This window comes from Scyliorhinus canicula, chromosome 17 (assembly GCF_902713615.1).
Source record: "Scyliorhinus canicula chromosome 17, sScyCan1.1, whole genome shotgun sequence".
NCBI lineage: Eukaryota > Metazoa > Chordata > Chondrichthyes > Carcharhiniformes > Scyliorhinidae > Scyliorhinus > Scyliorhinus canicula.
The window spans coordinates 35,167,915-35,192,134 of NC_052162.1; the positions used below are offsets into that span (position 1 = coordinate 35,167,915).

The 24,220-nt window shown below is 44.5% G+C and overlaps 1 protein-coding gene across 6 annotated transcripts in view; it reads right to left on the reverse strand.

Annotated features, from left to right (window-relative positions):
* The window catches only part of thoc2 (THO complex 2), a 229,431-nt gene that overhangs the window by 58,315 nt on the left and 146,896 nt on the right, over positions 1-24,220 (reverse strand). For all 6 annotated transcript variants that reach the window (XR_005457727.1, XM_038775383.1, XM_038775386.1 and 3 more), the window contains 4 exons: positions 21,927-22,111; positions 11,872-12,053; positions 9,357-9,459; positions 5,802-6,256 (listed from right to left, as the gene is read on the reverse strand). Coding sequence is in view for 5 of the 6 variants with exons in the window: in XM_038775383.1 (XP_038631311.1) it covers positions 5,802-6,256; positions 9,357-9,459; positions 11,872-12,053; positions 21,927-22,111 (925 nt within the window). In the remaining variant the exon portion in view is untranslated. The remainder of the gene's footprint in view (positions 1-5,801; positions 6,257-9,356; positions 9,460-11,871; positions 12,054-21,926; positions 22,112-24,220) is intronic.

Consider the following 24,220-nt stretch of genomic DNA (forward strand, 5'->3'; position numbering starts at 1 on the left):
AGGAAAAACTAGAACCAGAGGACACAATCTCAGACTAAAGGGATGATCCTTTAAATGAGATGAGAAGGAATTTCTTCAGCCAGGCTGTTGTAAATCTGTTGAACACTTTGCCGCAAAAGGCTGTGAAGGCCAAATCACTGTGTCTTTAAGACAGAGATAGATAGGATTTTGATTAATATGGGGATAAAGAGTTATGGGAAGAAGGCAGGAGAATGGGGATGCAAAAAATATCAGCCATGATTGAATGGCAGAGCAGACCCGATGGAGCAAGTCGCCTAATAATCCTCCTATGTCTTATGGCCTTATGGTGGGGGAGCTGCAGTGTCCGCCGGTTGGGGCGGCAGGGGTTCGGGGTGTCGATGAGGCTGAGAGAGGTGATGGATTGTGCGAGGACTATGCAGTTGGAGAATGCCCCCAGTCTGAATGGGTTCCCGGCAGAGTTTTAGAAAAGGTTTGGTTCGGAATTCGGGCTCCTTTTTAGTTGAATGAATTTAGAAGGGGAACTCCCACCAATGCCATCTCAGGCTCCTGTCTAGCTTATTTAAAAACATTTATTTTAAATTCACCTGAGGAAGGAGCAGTGCTCCGAAAGCTGGTGTTTGAAACAAACCTGTTGGGCTTTAACCTGGTGTTGTAAGACTTCTTACTGTGCTCACACCAGTCCAACACCGGCATCTCCACATCATATTTTTAAAAAGGGCAAGGACCCGGAGCAGTGTGGGTAGTACTGCCCAAATTGGTTTTTGAACGTGGATGCATAAATATTAGCGACGGTGCTGGCTACGCGTATAGAGGATTGTATGCCGGGGATGACAGGAGAGGACCAAACCGGGTTTGTGAAGTTGTCAGCTAAATCCAAAGGTTATTGAATGTGATCATGAAGCCCCCGAGGGGCCAGGACATGGAGATGGTAGTGTCCATCATGGACATGGAGAAAGCGTTTGGCAAGGTTGAATGTGCGTATTTGTTTGAGGTATTGGGATGGTTCGGGTTAGGGCAGGAATTCATAGATTGCGTGAGGCTGCTGTATAAGGCCCCAAAGACAAGTACCCGGTCGAATGTCAGTTCGGGGTACTTTGGATTACAGGACGAGACAGGGTTGTCAGCTCTCTCCATTGATTTTTGCCTTAGCAATTGAGCCTTGGCTATAGCCACTCAAAGCCATCATTTTTTGGTGTATAGCTCAATATGGGGAAGAGCGAGGTGCTCCTGATCAATGTGCAGGGGCAAGGGAGAAGACTGGAGAAGCTGCCATTTCGGCTGGTTAGGGCAAGCTTTCGGTGTTTGGGGATACAAGGGGGGCAGAGCTCGGCACAGCAAGTAGAACGTGACAAATTTGGTTGAGGAAATGCAGGAGGACTTGAAGAGGTGGGATGTTTTGCTGTTATCATTAGCTGGGAGGGTCTAGACAGTAAAGATGACAATGTTGCGGAAGATTTTGTTTGTCTTCCAGAATCTTCCGATTTTTGTGCCCAAGTCCTTTTTTAGGAGGGTCAACAAAATGGTCACGGAGTTTATATGAGGCTCCCCGGACGAGGAGGGTGTTCTAAGAGTGGGACAGGCAGACTGGGGGACTGCAGAATTGTTACTGGGCAGCAAACATCACCACGGTGAGGAAGTGGGCAGTGGAGGAGAGGTCAGTGTGGGTCTCTTGTAGGGGAACAAGTTTGAAGGCATTATTGCTGGCACCTCTTCTGTTCTCGCCAGCGAGATACTCCACGAGCCCTGTGGTTGTGTCAGTGCTGATGATGTGGAACCAGTGTCGGAAGCACTTCAAAATGGAGGGTGGGGGAGGGTGGGGATAGAACTGACTTCAGGGGTCAGTTTATTGGGGAATTGGAAGTGATGTATCAATTACAAAAGAGGAATGGGTTTTGGTACTTGCAAGTTAGGGTGTGGGTTTTGGTACTTGCAAGTTAGCCACTTCATGAGAAAGGAGTTGACCTCGTTCCCGAAGCTGAGCCGAGGAGGAGATAGGAGAGAGCAGGGCATCAGTCATATATGGGGAGTTGATGGAGAGAGAGAGAACTTCGGTGGAGGACATAAGGCACAAGTGTAGCGAGATTTGAAGTGTTGGAGGATCCTGGAGTGCAGCTGGGGATAGAGGCCGACGTGTTGGCCTTTACCTCCCCGATAGCTCAGGGATGGATATTGCTTGGGTGGCGGGACTCAGAGTCGCCTCGGGCTGTGTGTGGGGTGGGGGGGGGGGGGGGGGGGGGGGGGGGACAGGTGAGTGATTTGGCAGAGTTTCTGGACCTTGAGAAAATAAAGTTTGCCTGTTCATCGACTTCTTTAAAGAGTGGTAAAGTGTTTGCCTGAGGTATGTGTGTGTGTGTGTGGGGTGGCGGTGGTGGAGGGTTCCTTTTCTTCGTTTTGGGGTTTGTTCTGATAAAAGAAAAGGATGTGTGGGCTGGAGGGAGGAAGGGGGACAGTGGTTATGGTTATTGCATGTTTTGTGTTGATGTTGCTTCATCAGGAAGTTCACAGATTTTACACAGCAGTTACCTGCACACTTGAATTATTTTTTATTTTTCAAAAAAAGCCAAGTGAAATGAAAGACCCAAGTCTCGTCATGTTTGGCTATAGACTCAATATTTTTATTTAAGTAAAAATTATTCTGTACAGCTTTCAAATAAAATAGACATGACTAAACTTTCACAGCTTTTGCAGCAAGACCAAAAAAGAGAGAAATAATGAAAGATTTTAAAAGCATCTTCAAGAAATCCTCATTCATTTTGTGATCAGTTTCCTCATCTAATTATCCAACCTATGAAAGGCTACTAGTGGAAAAAAATTAAATTAACAGCCTATATTTATGACTATTTTATTAAATACCCACTTTCCAATTTGCTAAAATTTATAATGTTTCTATCGAGTGTGCATTTTATTATATATTAGATTGCTTAAACATCACCCACTTACACAAAAAAATCTGTGCGAAGGTTGCTTCTATGAGGAAATCCATTATAGTGACTGTAATGCCTGTAGCTAGTGCTGGGATAGGAGTTGCCAAAGTTAAGGCTCATCAGACCATGTCTGCTAGTGATTCAGTCATAATCCATGTGAATAGGTTTAGAGTCTTAGTTACTGACTTTGGAGAAAGGCAAGCAATGGAGAGGTACCTAAAATTATTTTTAAAAGCAGTGTATCTCAGTAAAAGACAAGTGGACAGTGACAGTAGAATGAAACAACATGCCGACAAAACACACATGCAGCCATTTAGGTTGGATGCCAAATCATCTGATACACTTCACCCAGTGGATTAGGTTTCTGGCAGATGGGCTAAGAACGATAAAGGTTTAGAAGGGATGTCGCTGTCAAGACAACACCATATAGGTGCCATATAGGGGAGAGCAGTAGGGGGGATACATATAAACATCTAAATATTATGTCATTAGTAGCTGAACAGTCTCAGTTTTTTTCTCTTTCTGTGTGCCTCACCCAGAAGTTTGCTTTAGCTTTCTTGTTAGTCATGTTGACCATGACTTGGTTGTAGCACTTTTGCTTTTGACTCAGATGGTCAGAGGTTAAATTCACACTTCAATGAGTTTGGACTTCAGGAGGCTGCCTGAGTAGTTTTGGTGAAGGTCTGTGAAGTGCTGCATCATCAGAGGAACTGTGCTTCATTTGAGATGTTAAACAATGGGCCATGCGTTTTCTGGTGGATGTAGAGCAGGGGTGGGCAAACTACGGCCTGCGGGCCGCATGCGGCCCGCCAAAGGTCTTTATGCGGCCCACCAAGTCATTATTAAAAAAAAAATGTTTTTTTTTTTTAATTTTTAATTTTTTTTTTTAAGGTTAATGGGGGGGGCGGGCTTACTTACTTACTGGTATAGGGTGGATACATTGACTTGAGTAGGGTGATCATTGCTCAGCACAACGTCGAGGGCCGAAGGGCCTCTGTGCTGTACTGTTCTCTGTTCTATATGAGGCGCCCAGAATCATAACCGGGTGAAGTAATTATTTTACTTAATATACTATGCAGCCCTTTAAAATTGTGAATTTCTGAATGTGGCCCTTGCACGGAAAAGTTTGCCCACCCCTGATGTAGAGCATCATCTGACATGATTCAAAGAGCAAGGGTTTTCTGTCATGTCTCTGGCCAACACTGATCCCTCACCCAACAATGCTAAAAACAGATAATCTGGTCCATTTTTTTTTATTCCTCTTGGTGCAATTTTTCTGTAGGTCTGGTTGCCAGGTTTGATTCTACTACACAGCAAAGTAAGATTGCCATGATTGACTATATTATAACACTAATTATAGCTCAAAGGTGCTTAATTAATACAGCTAAAGGTGCTCAAAGGGGCTGTTTTGCACACTGGGCTAACTCGCTGGCTTTGAAAGCAGACCAGGCAGGCCAGCAGCACGGTTCGATTCCCGTAACAGCCTCCCCGAACAGGCACCGGAATGTGGCGACTAGGGGCTTTTCACAGTAACTTCATTGAAGTCTACTCGTGACAATAAGCGATTATCATTTCATTTCATTAATTGGCTGTGAATTGCTTTGGGACATTATGAGGCTGTGAAAGGTGCAACATAAAAGTATGTTCTCCTTTCTTGGTATAGATTTATAGAACCAGATTTCATCATCTCATGGATGAAGCGTGTCTGACGTATCCACTCTTTCTTTCCCACTGTTGGTTTTTGCGAATTTCAAACAACTCAAAAACAGATTTGCAGAAAAATGTTGCCAGTCTTTCACTGATTGACAATTTTTGCTGAGAAACATTTTGTGACCTTTTCTATAACATTAAACACAACTATGAAAAGTTTCTAAAAAAGCATTGGTGCAAATCTTCAAGTGAAATAACTGAATTCAGTTAAATCCTTTGAATGTGGTTTCCTTCACAACCAAATGCCTACAGCACGGTAGTAGAGTGGTTAGTACTGCTGTCTCACAGCACAAGGGGCCAGGGTTTAATTCCGACCTTGGATGACTATCTGTGTGAAATTTGCAAGTTCTCCCCGTGTCTGCATGAGTTTCCTCCGGCAGTTCCGATTTTCTCCCAAAGTCCAAAGATGTGCAGGTTAGGTGGGTTGGCCATGCGTAATTGCCCCTTGACGTTTGAAGGTGAGGTAGGGTTACAGGGATAGTGCAAAGGGTGTGGGCCGAGGTTGTGTGTGCTTTCAGAGGGTTGGTGCAGACTCGATGGGCTGAAAAGCTTTCATCTGTGAACATAGAACATAGAACGATACAGCGCAGTACAGGCCCTTCGGCCCTCGATGTTGCACCGACATGGAATAAATCTAAAGGCCATCTAACCTACACTATGCCCTTATCATCCATATGCTTATCCAATAAATTTTTAAATGCCCTCAATGTTGGCATGTTCACTACTGTTGCAGGTAGGGCATTCCACGGCCTCACCACTCTTTGCGTAAAAAACCCACCTCTGACCTCTGTCCTATATCTATTACCCCTCAATTTAAGGCTATGTCCCCTCGTGCTAGCCACCTCCATCCGCGGGAGAAGGCTCTCGCTGTCCACCCTATCTAACCCTCTGATCATTTTGTATGCCTCTATTAAGTCACCCTCTTAACCTTCTTCTCTCTAACGAAAAACAACCTCAAGTCCATCAGCCTTTCCTCATAAGATTTTCCCTCCATACCAGGCAACATCCTGGTAAATCTCCTCTGCACCCGTTCCAAAGCTTCCAACTACAGGGATTCTATGATTTTAAAAAGCTATATTGTCCAGATACTTTGTCATTGGATTAGTACTAAATTAATCCCATTTACCTGCACATGTTCTTCAAGCACTTAAAAATAAAGCAGGATGCAGTACCTTATTCACTTACCCCTATCAGATTCTGAAGATTCTGACCGTGGAACTGGGGACTTCAAGGACCCAGCAGCAGCTGATTTTTCTCCTTTAGTGCCTGTGTGGCTTTCTTTGGATTTAGCATCCTTGAGTGCATCTCTCTCCTTCAATGGTTCCTTTTCTTTCTCCTTTTCCGAGTGTGATTTTGCTTCAGCACAGCTAGACGTTGACCTGGATTTTTCATCTTTTGCTGTCTTCTCTTCCTTCCTGCTTTTTTCTTTCTCCTTTTCTTTGTCAGCTTTTGGTGTCTTTTCCTTGGTCTCCCGTACTTTTTCATCTTTGTTTGTTCTTTCTTCTTTTGATTTCTCCTTTGCATCTTTAGCCGTTGCTTTTGCCTCTGGAGGGGCAGCTGGGGTTGTCTTCTCTTTCTTCTCCTTGTCTTTTTCTTTCCCACTTTTCTCTTTCTCTTCTTTTTCTTTTGTTGTTTTGTTGCTGGAAAAGAATGTAAAGTTAATCATCAAAAGTTTCCAACATTATTTGCAGTTTAATACAGTGTGTAGTAGTGGGTCGATTGGTTGATGAGTTACTTTCCACAGACAGCATTAGACGTATTTCAAGCATCATTTGATTCGAATTCAAGACCAGCATGTTCCTGTGAAGGTGAAGTATGGCAAGTTTCGGGAACCTTGGATAATGAGAGATATTGTGAGCCTAGTCAAAAAGAAAAAGGAAGCATTTGTACAGTCTACAAGGGTGAGAACAGACAAAGCCCTTGAAGAATATAAAAAAAGGAGGAAGAAACTTCAGCAAGGAGTTAGGAGGGCTAAAAGGGGTCTTGAAAAGTCTTTGGCAAACAGGACTAAGACGAATCGCAAGACATTTCATCTGCATATAAAGAGCAAGAGGGCAGCCAGGGAAAGGGTTGGCCCACTGAAGGACAGAGGAGGGAATCTAAGCATGGTGCCAGAGGAAATGGGTGAGGTACTAAATGAGTACTTGGCATCAGTATTCATCAAAGAGAAGGACTTGGTGGATGATGATGAGGGATGGGTATGTTGATATTTTGGGTCATGTAGATATCAAAAAAGAGAGTTGGGCGTCTTACAATATAAGAGTAGATAAGTCCCCACGGCCTGATGGGATCTATCCCAGAATACTGAGGGAGAAAAAGGAGGAAATTGCTGCAGCTATGACAGAAATCTTTGCATCCTCATTGGCCACAGGTGAGGTCCCAGAGGACTGGAGAAGAGGCAATGTTGTTCCTTTGTGAAGAAGGGAAGAAGGCCATGGGGGAAGGGGGGGGGCACGGGGCACAGTGACTTATTGGTTAGCACTGCTGCCCCATTTTCGATCTCGGTCCATGGTCATTGTCCATGTGGAGTTTGCACATTCTCCCCGTGTCTGCATCGGTCTCACCCCGACAATCCAAAGATGGACAGGGGAGGTGGATATGTCATGCTAAATTGCTCTTAATTGGAAAAAAAATGAATTGGGTACTTTCTTTTGAAAAAAAAAAATGTTTTAATGGGAAGAACTGATAATCCAGGTCGGTGAGTCTTATGTCAATGGCTGGGAAATTATTGGAAAAGATTCTCAGGGACAGGATTTATTCACATTTGGAAACAAATGGACTTATCAGTGATAAGCAGGATGGTTTAACGAAGGGGAGGTCATGTTGCACTAATTTGATTGATGAAGGAACAGCAGTGGATGTCGTCTACATGGACTTTAACAAGCCTTTGATAAGGTCCCTCATGGCAGACTGGTACAAAAGGTGACGTCACACAAAATCAGAGGTGAGCTGATGGATACGGAATTGGCTCAGTCATAGAAGACGGAGGAAGGGTACTTTTCTGAATGGAAGGCTGGACTCATGGTGTTCTGCAGGAATCAGTGCTGGGACCTTTGGTGTTTGTAGTATATATATATAAATGATTTTGAGGAAAAGGTAGCTGATCTGATTAGTAAGCTTGCAAATGACACAAAGATTAGTGGAGTTGCGCATAGTGAAGAGGATTGTCAGAGGATACGGCCGGATATAGATCGGTTGGAGACTGGGGCGGAGAAATGGCAGGTGGAATTTAATCTGGCCAAATGTGAGATAATGCATTTTGGAAGGTCTAATACAAGTGGGAATTATACAATAAATGGCAGAACCCTTCGGAGTATTGACAGGCAGAAAGATTTGGGTATACAGGTCCACAGATGACGGAAAGCGGTAACACTGGTGGATAAGGCAGTCAAAAAGGCATGCATGCCTTCATCCGTCGGGAATTAAGTATAAAAATTGGCAAGTCATGCTGCAGCCGTACAGAACCTTTGTTAGTCCACATTTGGAATATTGCGTACAGTTCTGGTCGCCACACTACCAGGAGGATGTGGATATTTTGTGCAGAAGGCACAGAAGAGGTTTACCAGGATGTTGCCTGGGTCTGGAGGGTGTTGCTATGAGGAGTGGTTGGATAAGCGGATTGTTTTCACTGAAAAGATGGAGGTTGAGGAGCAGCCTAGTAGATATTTACAAAATTATGAGTGACAAGAATACCAATTCTTTTTTTCTTTTAATTTAGAGTACCCAATTATTGTTTTCCAATTAAGGGGCAATTTAGTGTGGCCAATCCACCTAACCTGCACATCTTTGGGTTGTGGGGGTGAAACCCACGCAGGCACGGGGAGAACGTGCAAACTCCACACAGACAGTGACCCAGGGCCAGGATTCGAACCCGGGTCCTCAGCGCTGTAGGCAGCAGTGCTAACCACTGTGCCACCGTGCTGCCCAAGAATACCAATTCTAAAGGGACCAAAAATTTCTACTGCATGAGAAAAGAGTGCATTGATTTCAAATGAAATCTGATAGGTAGAGGCATTGCCATGGGGAACGCACCAGGGAACAGTTAACCAAGTTTTGATTTAAATTCAAACCAGGCAGATTGACTCTGATCAAGGCAAAGCCCTGGGAAATGAACCAGGGAATTGCTGCCCCCCCAGTTTGGTTGAATAATTCACAACTTCTGGATGCGTGGATTCCCGGCCACTGACATAAGTGCAACCCGGGTACATAGTGCAACCCTTCATTCGCCTTAAATTTGTTGTCAGTGTAATTTTTTTCACAATCAGGATCATTTAGCAAGTGCTACCCAATCTTAGAATCCACTGGTTTTCCAGTTTATGGTTATTAACAGATGCCACAAAAATAAATAGTTGCCATATTTGCCTATCTAATTGTCAATGCACTTCTCAAGAACATAAAAAAATAGTATGCCAAGTGGCTTCTCGGGCCTCCTCAGGTATTTAATATGATCATCGCAGACCTTTTGCCGTAACTTTACTTTTCTACCTACTCCCTTGATTCTTTTGAGATTAAAAGCCATCTATTTCATCTTTAAACATATTCAATGATGGAGCAACCATAACCCTGTGCAGTGAACTTCAAAGATTTACAAACCTCTGAGTGAAGAAATTATTCTACACCTCTGATAGACCCATTACTTCAAATGTAATTAATCACATGGAGCACTTTGAGATTTCAAAGTGATAAGACATTATGCAAATAAAGTATTTTAGCAATTTTAGCATAAAGCCAAACTGTTACCTATTTACAGCACTGCTTCCATTACTGGCTGTGACTTTGGGTGTTGCATTAGCAGCTTTGTTAGTAACTTTAATGGCACTCTGAGATTTCTCCTTCAATTTATCTGTTAAAAGAACAGAAAACAGACATTTTAGATTATTACATTCGAGACAAGCCTTTTGCAATTTTTTTCCCAAGACTACCAAGGATTTTTGAGAAAATTTGAAAATCAAACAAGTCAATTTCATGATATATGAAGAAAAACTCTCTATTTGTCCATTGAAAAAGACTACCTGGTGGAATTTCCTAGCAATCCCAAAAAGATGAGACCATTTTTGCTCTATATTCACAAAAACGATCTGGACTTGAAGTTAAAGTCATAGAATTTACAGTGCAGAAGGAGGCCATTCGGCCCATTGAGTCTGCACCGGCTCCTGGAAAGAGCACCCTACCCAAGGTTAACACCTCCACCCTATCCCCATAACCCAGTAACCCCACCCAACACTAAGGGCAATCTTGGACACTAAGGGCAATTTATCATGGCCAATCCACCTAACCTGCACATCTTTGGACTGTGGGAGGAAACCGGAGCACCCGGAGGAAACCCACGCACACACGGGGAGAATGTGCAAACTCCACACAGACAGTGACCCAAGCCGGAATCGAACCTGGGACCCTGGAGCTGTTAAGCGATTGTGCTATCCACGATGCTACCGTGCTGCCATGGTACAAAAATAAATGGGTACAAACTTTTGCTGAGACCAATCTGGGCTTTAAATTTGAACCAGATTTCAGAAATAAATATATTCCTATCTGAAACAGCTTCCCCTTTAGCTTGCAATACTTGCAGCTATGCTTCAGGGTTTAAATGTTATTTTACATATTTTTCTGATGATTCAATTATCTTTTAAAATAGATGTTTTTTATATAAATGAGTAAGCAGCTATTGCTTGCAACATTTTAATGGTAGAGTACAATTAAACTAGCAATACGATGAAGGCAAGATTAATAATAGAATGACAAGAGAGAGAACACAGGCTGCATTTCCTCTGTGGGCTTCTGAACTCCTCCGACAGATTCAACTGAGGGGTCAGAAATCGACAGTGAGAGAGAAACAATTGCTCAATGTTATTATTCCTGGAGCTGCCAATTAATGGCCAGTGGGCAGGTTTACTGTCCAATTAAAGAAAGTGGGTGGGCTTTCAAAGATGGAGTGCCAATCAGGGGTCTTTCAACTTGAAAGTAGCAGCAGGATGCTGTGACTTCAATATGGAGGCACCCTCTCTCCAACTTCTTTCAATTGAAACAGTTTAAAAATGGCATCAGCAGCCGAGCAACAATTCTGGGGGCTGGGGGCCAGAACTCTTCCACCAGGTGTCTTGCAGCTACTGCTCCATCTATAGAACCACAGAAAAGTTAAAACACAGGAGGCCAATCAGCCCATCTTGTTCAAACCAGCCTGATTACATCCAGGTATCCTTTCTAACCCCAACTTCCTGCATTGGGCCCATAGCCTATAGCTTGCAGCACTCAAGGTGCAGATCCAGGTACTAATTGAAAAGAGTTTAGGGTCTCTGGCCTCCTCCGCCAACTGGGGTGACGAACACCTGTGTAAAAATGTTCTTCCTCATGTCCCCTCTACACCTTCTGCCACTTATCTTGAACCTACGTGCCCGGTTTTAGAATTCTCCACCACGGGAAACAATTTGATTATGTTCACTCTGACTCTTCCCCTCATAATTCAGGCAGGCAGCCTCTGGGCAGCTCAACTGGTCCCTGCTACCGCCAGGAAATCCCAGCTTTCTTCAATCGGCCTCAAGAAGCCACTCTCTCCACAACCTTGCCCCATGCCGCCTCTGAGAAAATGGGATGGGTACCGGCATACAATTTCAAGCCTGTCCACCACCACTTGTGGTCTCAGCAATGGGGCCTCAAAATTTAGCCTCATTAAAATGCAACACAACTTTAACATCCAAATCAAAATAGGAGCAGGAGGCCATTTTGCCCCTCCAGCCTGTGTGGTCACTCAATGAGATTATGACTAATCTGTGACCTTCACCTCATGTCAAAAATACAAGATTTGCATGAAATTATGGCTCGACTTGTTACTTCCTCACCGTTTTCCTCCTTAAGGCAGCATTGAATTTGGATGTGATCTTCAACTGTCGCATATAACTTTTATGAGCAACATGTTGCATTATTCACCTGAAGAGTATTGCCAAGCTATTTAATCGTGTTGGCCTCACAGTGATCCTCATCCAACATCCATAAATATTTACCTTTCAAAGAAAGTATTGCTGGATAGTGGTCAAGCACCGGTCTTAATCTTCTCAATATGTATAAGCATCAAGGCCACAAATAGTGTCCTAATTGCTGAGGCCAACAATTTAAAGCAGATGAAGAGTATTTATGCTCGCCCCCATAAATACATTTTTCATCTGCTGAATCCCTACCCTACAAATCTGTGAAGGCCTGAGAAAGGGTGATTTGCTGCATTGATTTTGATTGGTATAAACAGACAAGAAGTTGTTAATACCTGTCTCCTCGTTTGTGCCTTCTTCTGCTTTAGCTGCATTGGTGGTTGTTGCAGCAGGTGTGACTGTGCCTGGTCCATTCTGAATTGTTGCGGGTGTTGCACTCCTTGCTGGGGGATCCTTATGGTGGAATTCGTTTTCAGGAACCATGTATGGTTTCCTACTTTTCAACTGGCCAGAATATCTGCAAGTCGCACAGGGTGTTAAACAAGCAGAGAAAAAACATCTTGGACAACAATAATCAATGGAGTCACAAATAACTAACAATTATTCAATTTGTTTTCCCGTGTATAAAAAAAACAACTTGAGACTCGACAACTTTGATCCACAATGTGAAGTCTCGCATAGCACTTCAAGGAATTATAACGGATACCCAAAATAGCTCTTCTTTAAAAATAAATTTAGAGTAGCCAATTATTTTTATTTTTCCAATTACGGGGCAATTTAGCATGGCCAATGCACCTAACCAGCACATCTTTGGATTGTGGGGGTGAAACCCATGCAGACATGGGGGAATGTGCAAACTCCACATGGACAGTGACCCAGGGCCGGGATTCGAACCCAGGCAAAATAGCTCTTTTTGAATGGGAATGGAACTGCTTTCAACGTTTTCCCAAAGATTCTGTGATGTAGTTGCCACATAGCTGTTTGTACTCACATTTACATCAACATATATTGCTGCGACTTCCGGTGGGGGCTATGAAAGAGTAAGTCGCACATTTGTTGGCTCCCGCTCTGGCCGGACTTGTGGACCTTTTCCCCCGACGTTTTTGCAGTTTTGAGCGCTGGCTTTGAAGGCAAAGTCAATTTGGCACTGGATCCACACATTGGTGTATGGAACGAAGAACCCCAAAGGATCGAAAAGGGAGAAATAAGAAGACAACCAAGGGCTGGGTGGAGGTTGCGGCAGAAGACAATATGGTTGATGTGACGGCTCAACCATCAACAAAGGAGTTGATGCAGGTCATTCAAGAGGGCTTTGCTAGAAGCAGAAACGAGACTGTCTTCATCCGAAAAAGGAATCGATCGATCGGCTGGAACGCAGGCTGGCTGCCCAGGATCGGACGATTCGGGAGCTGGAGAAAGCACTGGCGAACCAGGAGGAGCACCAAACGGTGGTTGAACTGGAGGTGGGGATGCTGAAGGATCAGCAAAAAAGGCTGCTGAAGAAGGTAGAAGACCTGGAGAATAGAACTCGCGTTTGTGGCGAGTATGTTTCAGAAGCTTCTGGGGGAGGGGGCTTTTCCCCGACCGTTGGAGGTGGACAGGGCGTACAGTGCGCTGACGAGGAAGCCGCGGCCTGGGGACCCCCAAGGGCGATGGTGGTCCGGTTCCACAGGTATTTGGACAAGGAGTGTGTTCTTCAGTGGGCCAAGCATACGCGGAGCTGCAAATGAGACAACAGCATTTTGCGTATTTACCAGGATCTGAGCGAGGAGGTGGTCAGAATGAGGGCAGGCTTTAATCAAGTTAAGGCGATCCTGTTCAAGAAGGTGAAATTTGGGCTGTTATTCCCGGCGCGTCTTTTGGGTTACGCACAAGGACCAGCACCACTATTTTGAATCGCCCGAAGAGGCGCTGGACTTTGCCAAGAGGAAAGGGCTGGTGCTGAACTGAGAACTTTTTGTTTTAAGTTGTAACTTTGTGAGTGATGTTTATATGTTTCGATTGTCGTTTCTCGTCTGTATTTGAGTTTGGTTGAAGATGGGGAAGTAAAATTTATTCTGTTTCTACGGGTTTTTGGTGGGGCTTTTTACTTTGTATTACTTTGATTTGCACTATTAGGGGGGGGGGGGTTTCTGTGTGTTTTTCTTTTTGGGTTGTCTCTTATGTTAATTAGCCGATTGTTTGGGGTCGGTTTGATGAGGGAAGTGGTTTCGATGGGCAGTGGGGAGGGGAGTGAGGGAACAATAAGTGGACACTTCTTGGTGCCGGAGGCGAGGGCCACCAGGCTAGCTGGCTGAGTTAGTCTACGGAAGCACAGTGGGAACACGGTGCCCCCCCGCCCCCCCCAAATCTGGGCTGATCACCTGGAATGTTAGAGGGTTGAATGGGCCGGTCAAGAGGGCACGTGTGTTCGCGCATCTGAGGGCTCTGAACGTGGATGTGGTAATGTTACAGGAGACACACCTGAAAGTGGCAGACCAAGTCAGGCTAAGGAAGGGTTGGGTCAGTCAGGTCTTTCATTTGGGGCTGGACACAAAGACTGGAGGGGTTGCGATTTTGATCAACAAGCGCGTGTAATTTCAGGCGGGCAGTGTAGTCTCGGATGGGGGGCGTTATGTCATGGTTAGTGGTAAACTGGAGAGGAGGAAGGTAGTCTTGGTAATGTGTATGTGCCAAATTGGGATTATGTGGAATTTATAAAGACTCGCACAAGCTGATTATGGGAGGGGATTTTAATACAGTCAAGGACCCCGGCCTGGACCGGTCGTATTCAAAACGGGGAGGGTGCCAGCAATGGCAAAGGAACTGATAGGGTTCATGGAGCCAGATTGGGGGGGGGGGGGGGGGGGGGGGGGGGGGGGGTCTGCAAGAGACTGAGGAAGTGCATGCAGAATTACCTGCAGGTTAATGACATGGGGGAAGTCTCAGCAGCCGTGGTCTGGGAGGCGCTGAAGGCAGTGGTGAGAGGGGAGCTGATTTCGATCCGTGCTCACAGGGACAGGACAGATAGGGCAGAAACAGACCGACTGGTTAAGGAGATCTTACAGATAGTCAGGAGATATGAGGTGAGCCCGGGGGCAGAGCTCCTAAGGGAGCGTCGGAAGCTGCAGGTTGAGTTTGGGGTGTTGTCCACAGGTAAGGCGGTGGAGCAGCTTAGAAAGGCGAGGGGGGCGTTTTACGAATATGGGGAGAAGGCCAGTAGAATGCTTGTACAGCAGCGTAGGAAGAGGGAGGTGGCCAGGGAAATAGAAAGGGTGGTTGATGGGGATGGGAACTTGTTAGGGGAGTCGGCAGGGCTAAACAGGGCGTTCAGGGACTTTTACAGTAGGCTCTATTGCTCAGAACCCCCCAAGGGGCCGGAGGGGATGAGACGCTTACTGGACAGACTGACCTTCCCCAGGGTGGGTAGGGAGCTGGTGGATGGGCCTGGGGGCCCGGTTAGGGATGAAGAAATAGTTGGGGGCTTGAAGGCAATGCGGTCGGGTAAAGCCCCGAGGATGGACGGGTACCCGGTGGAGTTCTATAAAACGTTCTCGGGGATTTTGGGGCTGCTGTTGGTCAAGGTTTTCAAACAGGCAAAGGACAGAGGGATGCTGCCCCCGACGATGTCACAGGCCACTAATTCGTTGATACTGAAGCAGGACAAGAACACTGAGCTCTGCGGGTCATATAGGTCGATCACATGCTTAATGTGGATGCCAAGTTGCTGGCCAAAATTTTGGCCTCCAGGATTGAAGATTGTGTGCTGGATGTGATTATGGAGGATCAAACCGGGTTTGTCAAGGGCAGGCAGTTGGTGGCCAATATAAGAAGGCTGCTCAATATGATTATGATGCCCCCTGAGAGTAGGGAGGTTGAGGTAGTTGTGGCAATGGATGCGGAAAAGGCATTCGACTGGGTGGAGTGGGACTACCTATGGGAGGTGCTGGGACGATTTGGGTTCAGTAGGGGCTTTATCGACTGGGTCAGGCTGCTGTATCAGGCCCCAGAGGCTCGTGTAAGGATGATTAGGACGACTTAGGACTATTTTAGACTGTACCAGAGGACAAGACAGTGGTGCCCCCTCTCCCCACTGCTGTTTGCGTTAGCTATAGCGCCGCTGGCAATTGCTCAGAGAGCTTCAAGGGGCTGGTTGGGGGGGTATGGAACATAGGGTCTCGCTGTAGGCGGACGACCTGCTCTTATACGTATCAGATCCAGGGGCAAGGATGGGTGAAATTATGACGATTTTGGGGGAATTTGGCCGGTTTTCGGGGTATAAACTGAATATAACAAAGAGTGAGATGTTTGTGGTCCAGCCGAGGCGTCAGGAGGGTCGGCTGAGGGCGCTGCCGTTTAGTTTAGTAGAGGACAGTTTCAGGTACTTAGGGATACAAGTGGCATGCGACTGAGGCCGGTTACACAAGTTGAACCTGTCCCGGTTGGTTGAACAGATGAGGGGCGAGTTTCGGAGATGGGATGCGCTCCCGTTGACGTTAGCTGGGAGAGTACAGACGGTCAAAATGATGGTCCTGCTGAGATTTTTATTCGTATTTCAGTGTCTCCCAATTTTCATCCCGCGGTCCTTTTTTTAAAGAGGGTTAATAAAATAATCCTGGGCTTTGTGTGGGAGATAAATCCCCGCGAGTGAAGAAGGTGATGCTCGAGCGGAATCGGGAGGGAGGGGGTGCTTGCGCTGACGGATTTCAGTAATTATTACTATGCGGCTAACATAGCCATGATAAGGAAGTGGGTGATTGGGGCGGGTTTGGTTTGGGAGCGGATGGAGGCAGCTTCATGCAGGGGCACGAGTCTGGGGGTGTTGATAACAGCACCTCTGCCGGTCCCGCCGGCGAGGTACTCCACCAGCCCCGTAGTGGTGGCGGCCTTGAGGATCTGGAGTCAGTGGAGGAGGTACTTTGGAGCAGTGGGAGCATCGGTCTGGTACCCAATATGTGACAATCACCGGTTTGCCCCGGGGAGTTTGAATGGGGGGTTCCAAGTATGGTGAAGGGCGGGAATTGAAAGGATGGGGGACCTGTTTTTAGAGGTGAGCTTCCCTAGCTTGAGGGCACTGGAGGAGAAGTTTGGGTTGGCAAGGGGGAACGAATTTAGATATTTGCAGGTACGGAACTTTCTGCGCAGGCAGGTATCATCCTTCCCACTCCTGCCACTAAGGGGGATCCAGGATAAGGTAATGTCTAGGGGATGGGTGGGAGGGGGGAGCGTCTCGGACATCTACAAAGAACTCATGGAGGCGGAGGGGACGCAGACCGAGGAGCTGAAGCCCAAGTGGGAGGAGGACCTTGGTGGTGGGATGGCGGATGGCCTATGGGCGGATGAGTTGAGCAGGGTCAACACAACCGCAACATGCGCCAGGCTCAGCTTGATCCAATTCAAGGTGGTCCACCGGCCCACATTCCAGTGGCCCGGATGAGTAGATTCTTTGGGGTGGAGGATAGGTGTGTAAAATGTGCAGGAGGGCCAGCGAACCATGTCCACATGTTCTGGGCGTGTCCAAAACCTAGGGGATATTGGTAGGGGTTTGCTGACGTCATGTCCAGAGTATTGAAAACGAGCGTGGCAATGAGCCCAGAGGTGGCGATTTTTGGGGTGTCGGAAGACCCGGGAATCCAGGAGGAGAACAGGGCAAATGTTCTGTCTTTGCTTCCGTGGTAGCCCGGAGACGGCAACCATTCGACTTCTTCGTGGAGAATTAATCATCAGCGGGGGGCGGGGGTTAGGCTAACATAGAATAGGGGGTCAATTAGGCGGGTCTTGGAGGGACGGGAGTTGGTGATTGCACTATGTTTACTATTCTTTGTACATTGTTTTTATACTGTTGCTGTTTTTAATGCCAAAAAATAACTAATTAAAATTGTTAAAAAAAAACACATATTGCTGCGAGCTTAGCTCCTCTGGCCAATTCTACTCATATTGCTCATCTCACCCAATCCTCAGAAGTGGCTGAGTTTGACCAAGTCACAGACAGGATTCTTTTCTGTTAAGTTTTTGGTCAAATGTGTTTAAAGTCATCAAAAACTCAAAGAGACCTAAATGTTGTGTAGGTTGTATTCCTACATCTGAAATTATATTACAGATCACATTATATATTAACGATTTGGACGAGAGAACTTTATGTATTATCTTCAAATTTGCAGATGATACAAAGTTGGGTAGGAGGGTAAACTGTGAAGAGGATGCAGAGGTACTTCAGCAAGATTTGGGCAGGCTGAGCGAGTGGGCATATTCATGACAGATTAAGTATAATTCAGATAAATGTGAGGTTATCCGCTTTGCTGGCAAAAATAGGAAGGCAGATTATCATTAGAATGGGTGTAAATTGAGAGGTGAATACTTAGCGAGACCGCGGTGTCCTTGTGCATCATTCGCTGAAAGTAAGCACGCATGTACAGCAGGCAGCAAAGAAGGCAAATGGTACGTTGGCCTTCATAATGAGAGGATTTGAGAATAGGAATATTTTATTGCAATTGTATAGGGCATTGGTGAGGCCACGCCTGGGGTATTGTGGGCAGTTTTGATGTGCTTGCTCTAGAGGGAGTGCAGCAAAGGTTTACCAGATTGATACCTAGGGTGGCGGGATTGTCAAATGAGGAGAGAGTATGTTGGTTAGGATTCTATTCATTCAAGTTTAAAGAATTTGGGGGGGGGGGAAGAGAGAGAGAGAGAGAGAGAGGAGAGAGAGAGAAATCTCACAGAAACTTACAAAATTCTAACAGGATTAGACCGGGTAGATTCAGAAAGAATGTTCCTGATGGTGGCAGAGTCCAGAACTAGGGGTCATTGAGGATGAGATAAACCTTTTAGGACTGAGGTGAGGCGAAATTTCTTCACCTAGAGAGTGATGAATCTGTGAAATTCACTACCACAAAAAGTAGTTCAGGACACAACATCGAGTAAATTAAAGAAAGACTCCCCCCCCGCCGTTCATTTTCCTCTTCGCTCCATTCTCCTCTTTCCCTCCCCCCCTTGAGGTAGCACTTGGGGCTAAAGCGATCAATGGATATATGGGGAGGCGAGATCAGGGTATTGAAGTTGACGATCAGCCATGATCATAATAAATGAAGGAACTAGCTCGAAGGGCCAAATAACCTCCACCTGCTTCTATTTTCTATGTATGTTTCCAAATTCCAAGAAGTGTAATTTTCTGTATTTGCTTTCAACTTTTCGGACTTGAAATTTCACCCTCAGGACTGAACACATCAGGCAACTGAATAAAGACCAGGTGTAACTCAATTCGCCAAGATGGAATAGCTCAGGTCAGGTCACTGGGCACACAAAAATATATATAACCGATTAGACAGCTGGAAAACAAACTGCAGTGATCTTGCATTAACTGCCTGACTGTTCCATGCAGCTAAGAAACAAAGCTGAGCAATGTGGGATTGCTCAAGGAAAACTAACACAAACATAAAAACTATATAGGCCATTTGACTGAGGACTAACTAATTTTTTTTAAACCCAAACATTTGAAGCATACTGAAAATGCTTATGTTACAACCTTTTGGCAAAATACAATTATGTAGACCCACTCAAAGTACCATATTATCCCTTTGGATGTAATAACAGAGCCACCTAGTGATAAACATACCTTACGTAGAATTTTTCCTTAAAGATTTCTTTCCTATTCCTTCTCCTGAAGTTGCTAAAATACTAGGATACAGTTGTAACAATTCGAGCAGACCTCCAGTAGCTCACCCAAGTGATCATGCTCTGCATTCAACTTCAGGCAATACCAGCAGGCTATATGATCATAAGTCCTATCACACAGACTGCCTGGCTGAATCGCCTTGCACCCTAACTGCTGCAGTGCCGAGATTTGACAATTCAACATTAACCTGCAAAGAGAGATGGGCCCATGTGGTTCTCACGCCCTACTGCCAAGCAGTTCTGTTGCCTGTGACACCAGAGAGCATTCCATACAAGTCATTAACACAAATTTGGGACGTTGCTCATTCAGCACCACACCAATTTGATTATCAACAGTCCTTGCTGTTATGGTGTTTGCATTGAGATAAATAGATACATTTCCCGAAACTATGACAGTGTCTGCACTTCAAAGTTTATTTATTAGTTGTAAAGTGCTTTGGGGCTTCTGAAATCGCTGGCTTTGAAAGCAGACCAAGGCAGGCCAGCAGCACGGTTCAATTCCTGTACCAGCCTCCCCGAACAGGCGCCGGAATGTGGCAACTAGGGGCCTTTCACAGTAATTTAATTTGAAGCCTATTTGTGACAATAAGAGATTTTCATTTCAAATCAGAAATGGCACCATATAAACGTAATCCTCTAACATTGGGGTTTCAGTTTTCTCTGGAGCATAATAACTAAAGTCTAAACCTCAGAAAAATCTTGCTCCACAGCAAACATTTCCAACAAAAATAAAATATAGCTCTCATAAGAACTGAAAATAAATGCATTACAATGCAACTGTAGCCTCTTGGTAATCAAGTAATTCCTTTTTTAAAAAAAAAATTCACCTACAAACTAAAGGACAAGATCATTAATGACACTATAAATGTTAAAAAGATTAAAAGACAAAGTAGGTCAGGAAAGAGCAATGACAGACATTTGCTGTCCTTTTTAATTTGGATTGCAGGAGAAGATCTCCATGCACGTGGATTCCCATCTTTACATTGATAATCTTTTCCCACCAGGAGAATTATTCAACTTTGAAATATGGGCTGCAGATTCAATCCCTGGTATTTGCTTAACAGATTTCAAAGGTTTTTTCTTTTAAAAAATGGGGCTTGCTGCACCTATAAGACTTTTTGTTTCTTAATAAATTTAGAGTCCCAATTGTTTTTTTCCCCATTTAAGGGCAATTTAGCATAGCCAATTCACCTACCCTGCACATCTTTGTGTTGTGGGGGTAAGCCCCGCGCAGACAGGGGGAGAATGTGCAAACGGACAGTGACCCGGGACCGGGATCGAACCCAGATCCTCGGCACCGTGAGGCAGCAGTACTAACCACTGCACAACCGTGCCGCCCGTTGCACCTAGAAGACAAAGGGGAAATTTCCAAAAATGCATCACGACATTGCACCCCATTAACTACATACAAGGCAGAAGGAGGCTATTCGGCCCATCGGGTCTGCACCGACCCACTTAAGTCCTCACTTTGACCTTATCCCGTAACCCAATAACCCCTCCTAACCTTTTGTGGTCACTAAGGGCAATTCACCATGGCCAATGCTCCTAACCTGCACGTCTTTGGACTGTGGCAGGAAACCGGAGCACCTGGAGGAAACCCACGCAGACGCAGGGAGAACTTGCAAACTCCGCAGTGACCCAGCAGTGAATCGAACCTGGGACACTGGCGCTGTGAAGCCACAGTGCTAACCACTATGCTACTGTCTTGGCCCTCCCAATTTAAGCAGTCATTCCATATTTAAATATTTTATTTAAAATCCATTTTGCCTGTTTCAAAGTGCTGTATAGTCTCAGTCAGTAACTCAATAACCATGAATACGAGTACATTTGTTTGCTCAGTGACCCTCAAACCTCATGCAAATTTCAAAATATATTTTCGAAAGAAGAAAGATTGCATTTACCTACTTCTTACTGCCTTGTTGAGAAAAAAAATCATACAATTAATGCAGCAAGTGCAATAAGTGTTTGAAATTGTTTTGTTCAAGAACGGTGGAGCCGGGGGTCTTCATTTCAAATTACAGCTTCAAAAGATTCAATAAGGCCCCAAAATCCATAGCCAAATGGCAGCACCCGTTGATAGACTCACCCATGCCAGTTTAATATTAAGGTATTTTGTGATAACAAAGTTGCTGGAAGATCCACTCTGCCCCTTAGAGGGCATCTGGGATTCAAGTGAACAAGGTAAGTAACTTGAAATAGTTTTCACCAACAGGATCATACTGCTAATTTCAGAATTTTTCAAAGACAAAGAGGTTGTAAATTAGAGTGCGCGAAGACAAAGTTAAATCATGTACATTTGGAATAGTTAATTCATAGTGACACAGAGGTTCATTAGCAGTAATAAAAGTGTCACGTTGTTAAAAGGGTACTTTGATTCAAAATGGCATGACTTCAACAAATTCACTTTGTATCTGCAGTGCAAGTACAGGAACTTCATGTCACTCAATGCACTTGAGCAATGACCCAGACATTAAGTGGCTATTTCCACAAGATAACAGAGGAATGGTGAATTTCTGACAGCAACTTGTTGATTCCTGTATTTAATTGTGCATTTGTTCTCATCTAAAGTTGCTGCGGTGTTTGCACATATTAACGAACACCATTGGCTTTGTTGTTCTTTTAAAAATTTGGGGGCCATTATTCCAGCTGCTGATAAATCCGGTCACCAAAAACATGAAACAGATGCATTTCATTAAACTACTTTGTATTAAATCACATTCATTTGATTTCACTTTGTTACCCCATAGCCAGAGCATAGAGATCAGGTCTTTTCTCCTTTTCTTCTTGGCAAATTTTATGTACTCTTCTCTCCAATGCTTGACCGAGATTCAGTACTTTAGGATACCAAGGGAGCACTTTTGTCAACACGATCAATATGTTCCGGATATGTACATACTCGCCCGTTTCAAGGCAGTGTACAGATGCCTAAAAGAAAATGCAATAATTAGGCCAGGAACTTCTCCAACTTGCTTAGAAAATATGCAGTATTTTAATATATTTACCTATATAGCCATAGTCTTTTTGTTTTTAGTAATCTGCATGGCAATGTGCAATAGACAACCTTCCACCGCCCCAATCAAAAGGATCAGTTTGTTATAATATATAACTTTAATTAAATAGCGTTAATAACCAATGAGTAAACACAGGAACCCAAAGATAAAATGCTGGAAAATCTCAGCAGGTCTGACAGCATCTGTTGGGAGAGAAAAGAGCTAATATTTCGAGTCCAAATGACCCTTGTCAAAGCTTTGACAAAGTGTCATCTGGACTCGAAACGTTAGAGCTCTTTTCTCCCCCTACAGATGCTGCCAGACCTGCTGAGATTTTAAGACCATAAGACCATAAGACATAGGAGTGGAAGTAAGGCCATTCGGCCCATCGAGTCCACTCCGCCATTCAATCATGGCTGATGGGCATTTCACTAGGACAAAAGTTCGGCACAACATCGTGGGCCGAAGGGCCTGTTCTGTGCTGTATTTCTCTATCTATCTATCTATCTAAACTCCACCTCCCAGCATTCTCCCCATAGCCCTTAATTCCTCGCGACATCAAGAATTTATCTATCTCTGCCTTGAAGCCATTTAGCGTCCCGGCCTCCACTGCACTCTGCGGCAATGAATTCCACAGGCCCACCACTCTCTGGCTGAAGAAATGTCTCCGCATTTCTGTTTTGAATTTACCCCCTCTAATTCTAAGGCTGTGCCCACGGGTCCTCGACTCCTCGCCTAACGGAAACAGTTTCTTTGTGTCAGCATTTTCTCTTTGGTTTCAGATTCCAGCATCCACTGTAATTTGCTTTAATACTGAGTAAGGACTGGAAGGTGGTCTTAATTCTTAGGAATCTTGCACGTGATAACCAATTCCATTCCTAGTTTACCAGTGTGGTACTCAGTGAATGGCTCTGAACCTCACAGTTTAAATTCATAGTTAACATTGTGTTTGCCTATTTCAGTTCAGATGGGAATAGAGGAATTGCAATCATGTATAACACCCCCAGGCTAAGAAACAAAACGTGGAGTTCCAGCTCCAGATCACAAACCACACTTCTGGGTATACATTGATGAGCGAGGTGAGAATCAATGATGTATCAGCCAGCAGATAAACATGCAGATTATAAATCAAATGAGTCTTTCTGATCTGTATGAATCAATTACATATTGCCTTATATTATAATTTAAAAATGTGAGAAACACTGAACCTCAATTTATTCAAAACTTCTCAAATTAAACAAAATTGAACAGGTTTCTCATTTTTTGTAGGAATAATGAAACAGGCATGAAATAAAGTTATGGCTTAGTTGAATTTATGAACATCTGAAGGTTCATTCAACAGCTTTTTGTTCACACTCAACATCATTTCAAACATTGGAATTTCACAGCATAACCCTGTAATAAAACATTTTTTGACTATCACACAAAGATTAATATTTACATATGTAAAGTGATGGCTCAGAAGAAAACAATTTACAGCCCCAAATGTAATACACATTTTTGTTAGAAATCCTGCCACTAATGCCACATACAAAGGAGAAAAATGTATTTTGTGTGCAATGATAAGCATTTAGAGAACGCATTACTTAATAGCCTGCACTCAGACAGAAGTTTAAAAGCTCAAATTAGTATATGTGCATTCCACCTGTGGTGTTAGACATCCGTTACTGACTCTGAAGTCACAGTGGTGTTGAAATTCATGAACTGAACCAAGACTATAATTAATCGTTATATGGTAATTAAGTGAACTGAAGATGTTGAAAGAGGAAAATCTTTTAACCATTCAGGTACAAATCATTGCGGCAAGGCCCATTCTTAACAAATGACTAATTCCTAAAATATGGGCGAGGAATTTTTGTCAGTCCTTTTGATCGCACATATGCAAAATACCAAATGTACCATCTTCCCCGAATAACATAATTTGCTTAGTTGACAGGGCAGCACAGTGGAGCAGTGATTAGCACTGCTGCCTCACGGCACCGAGGGCCCGGGTTCGATCTGTCCGTGTGGAGTTTGCACATTCTCCCCCATCTTTGCGTGGGTC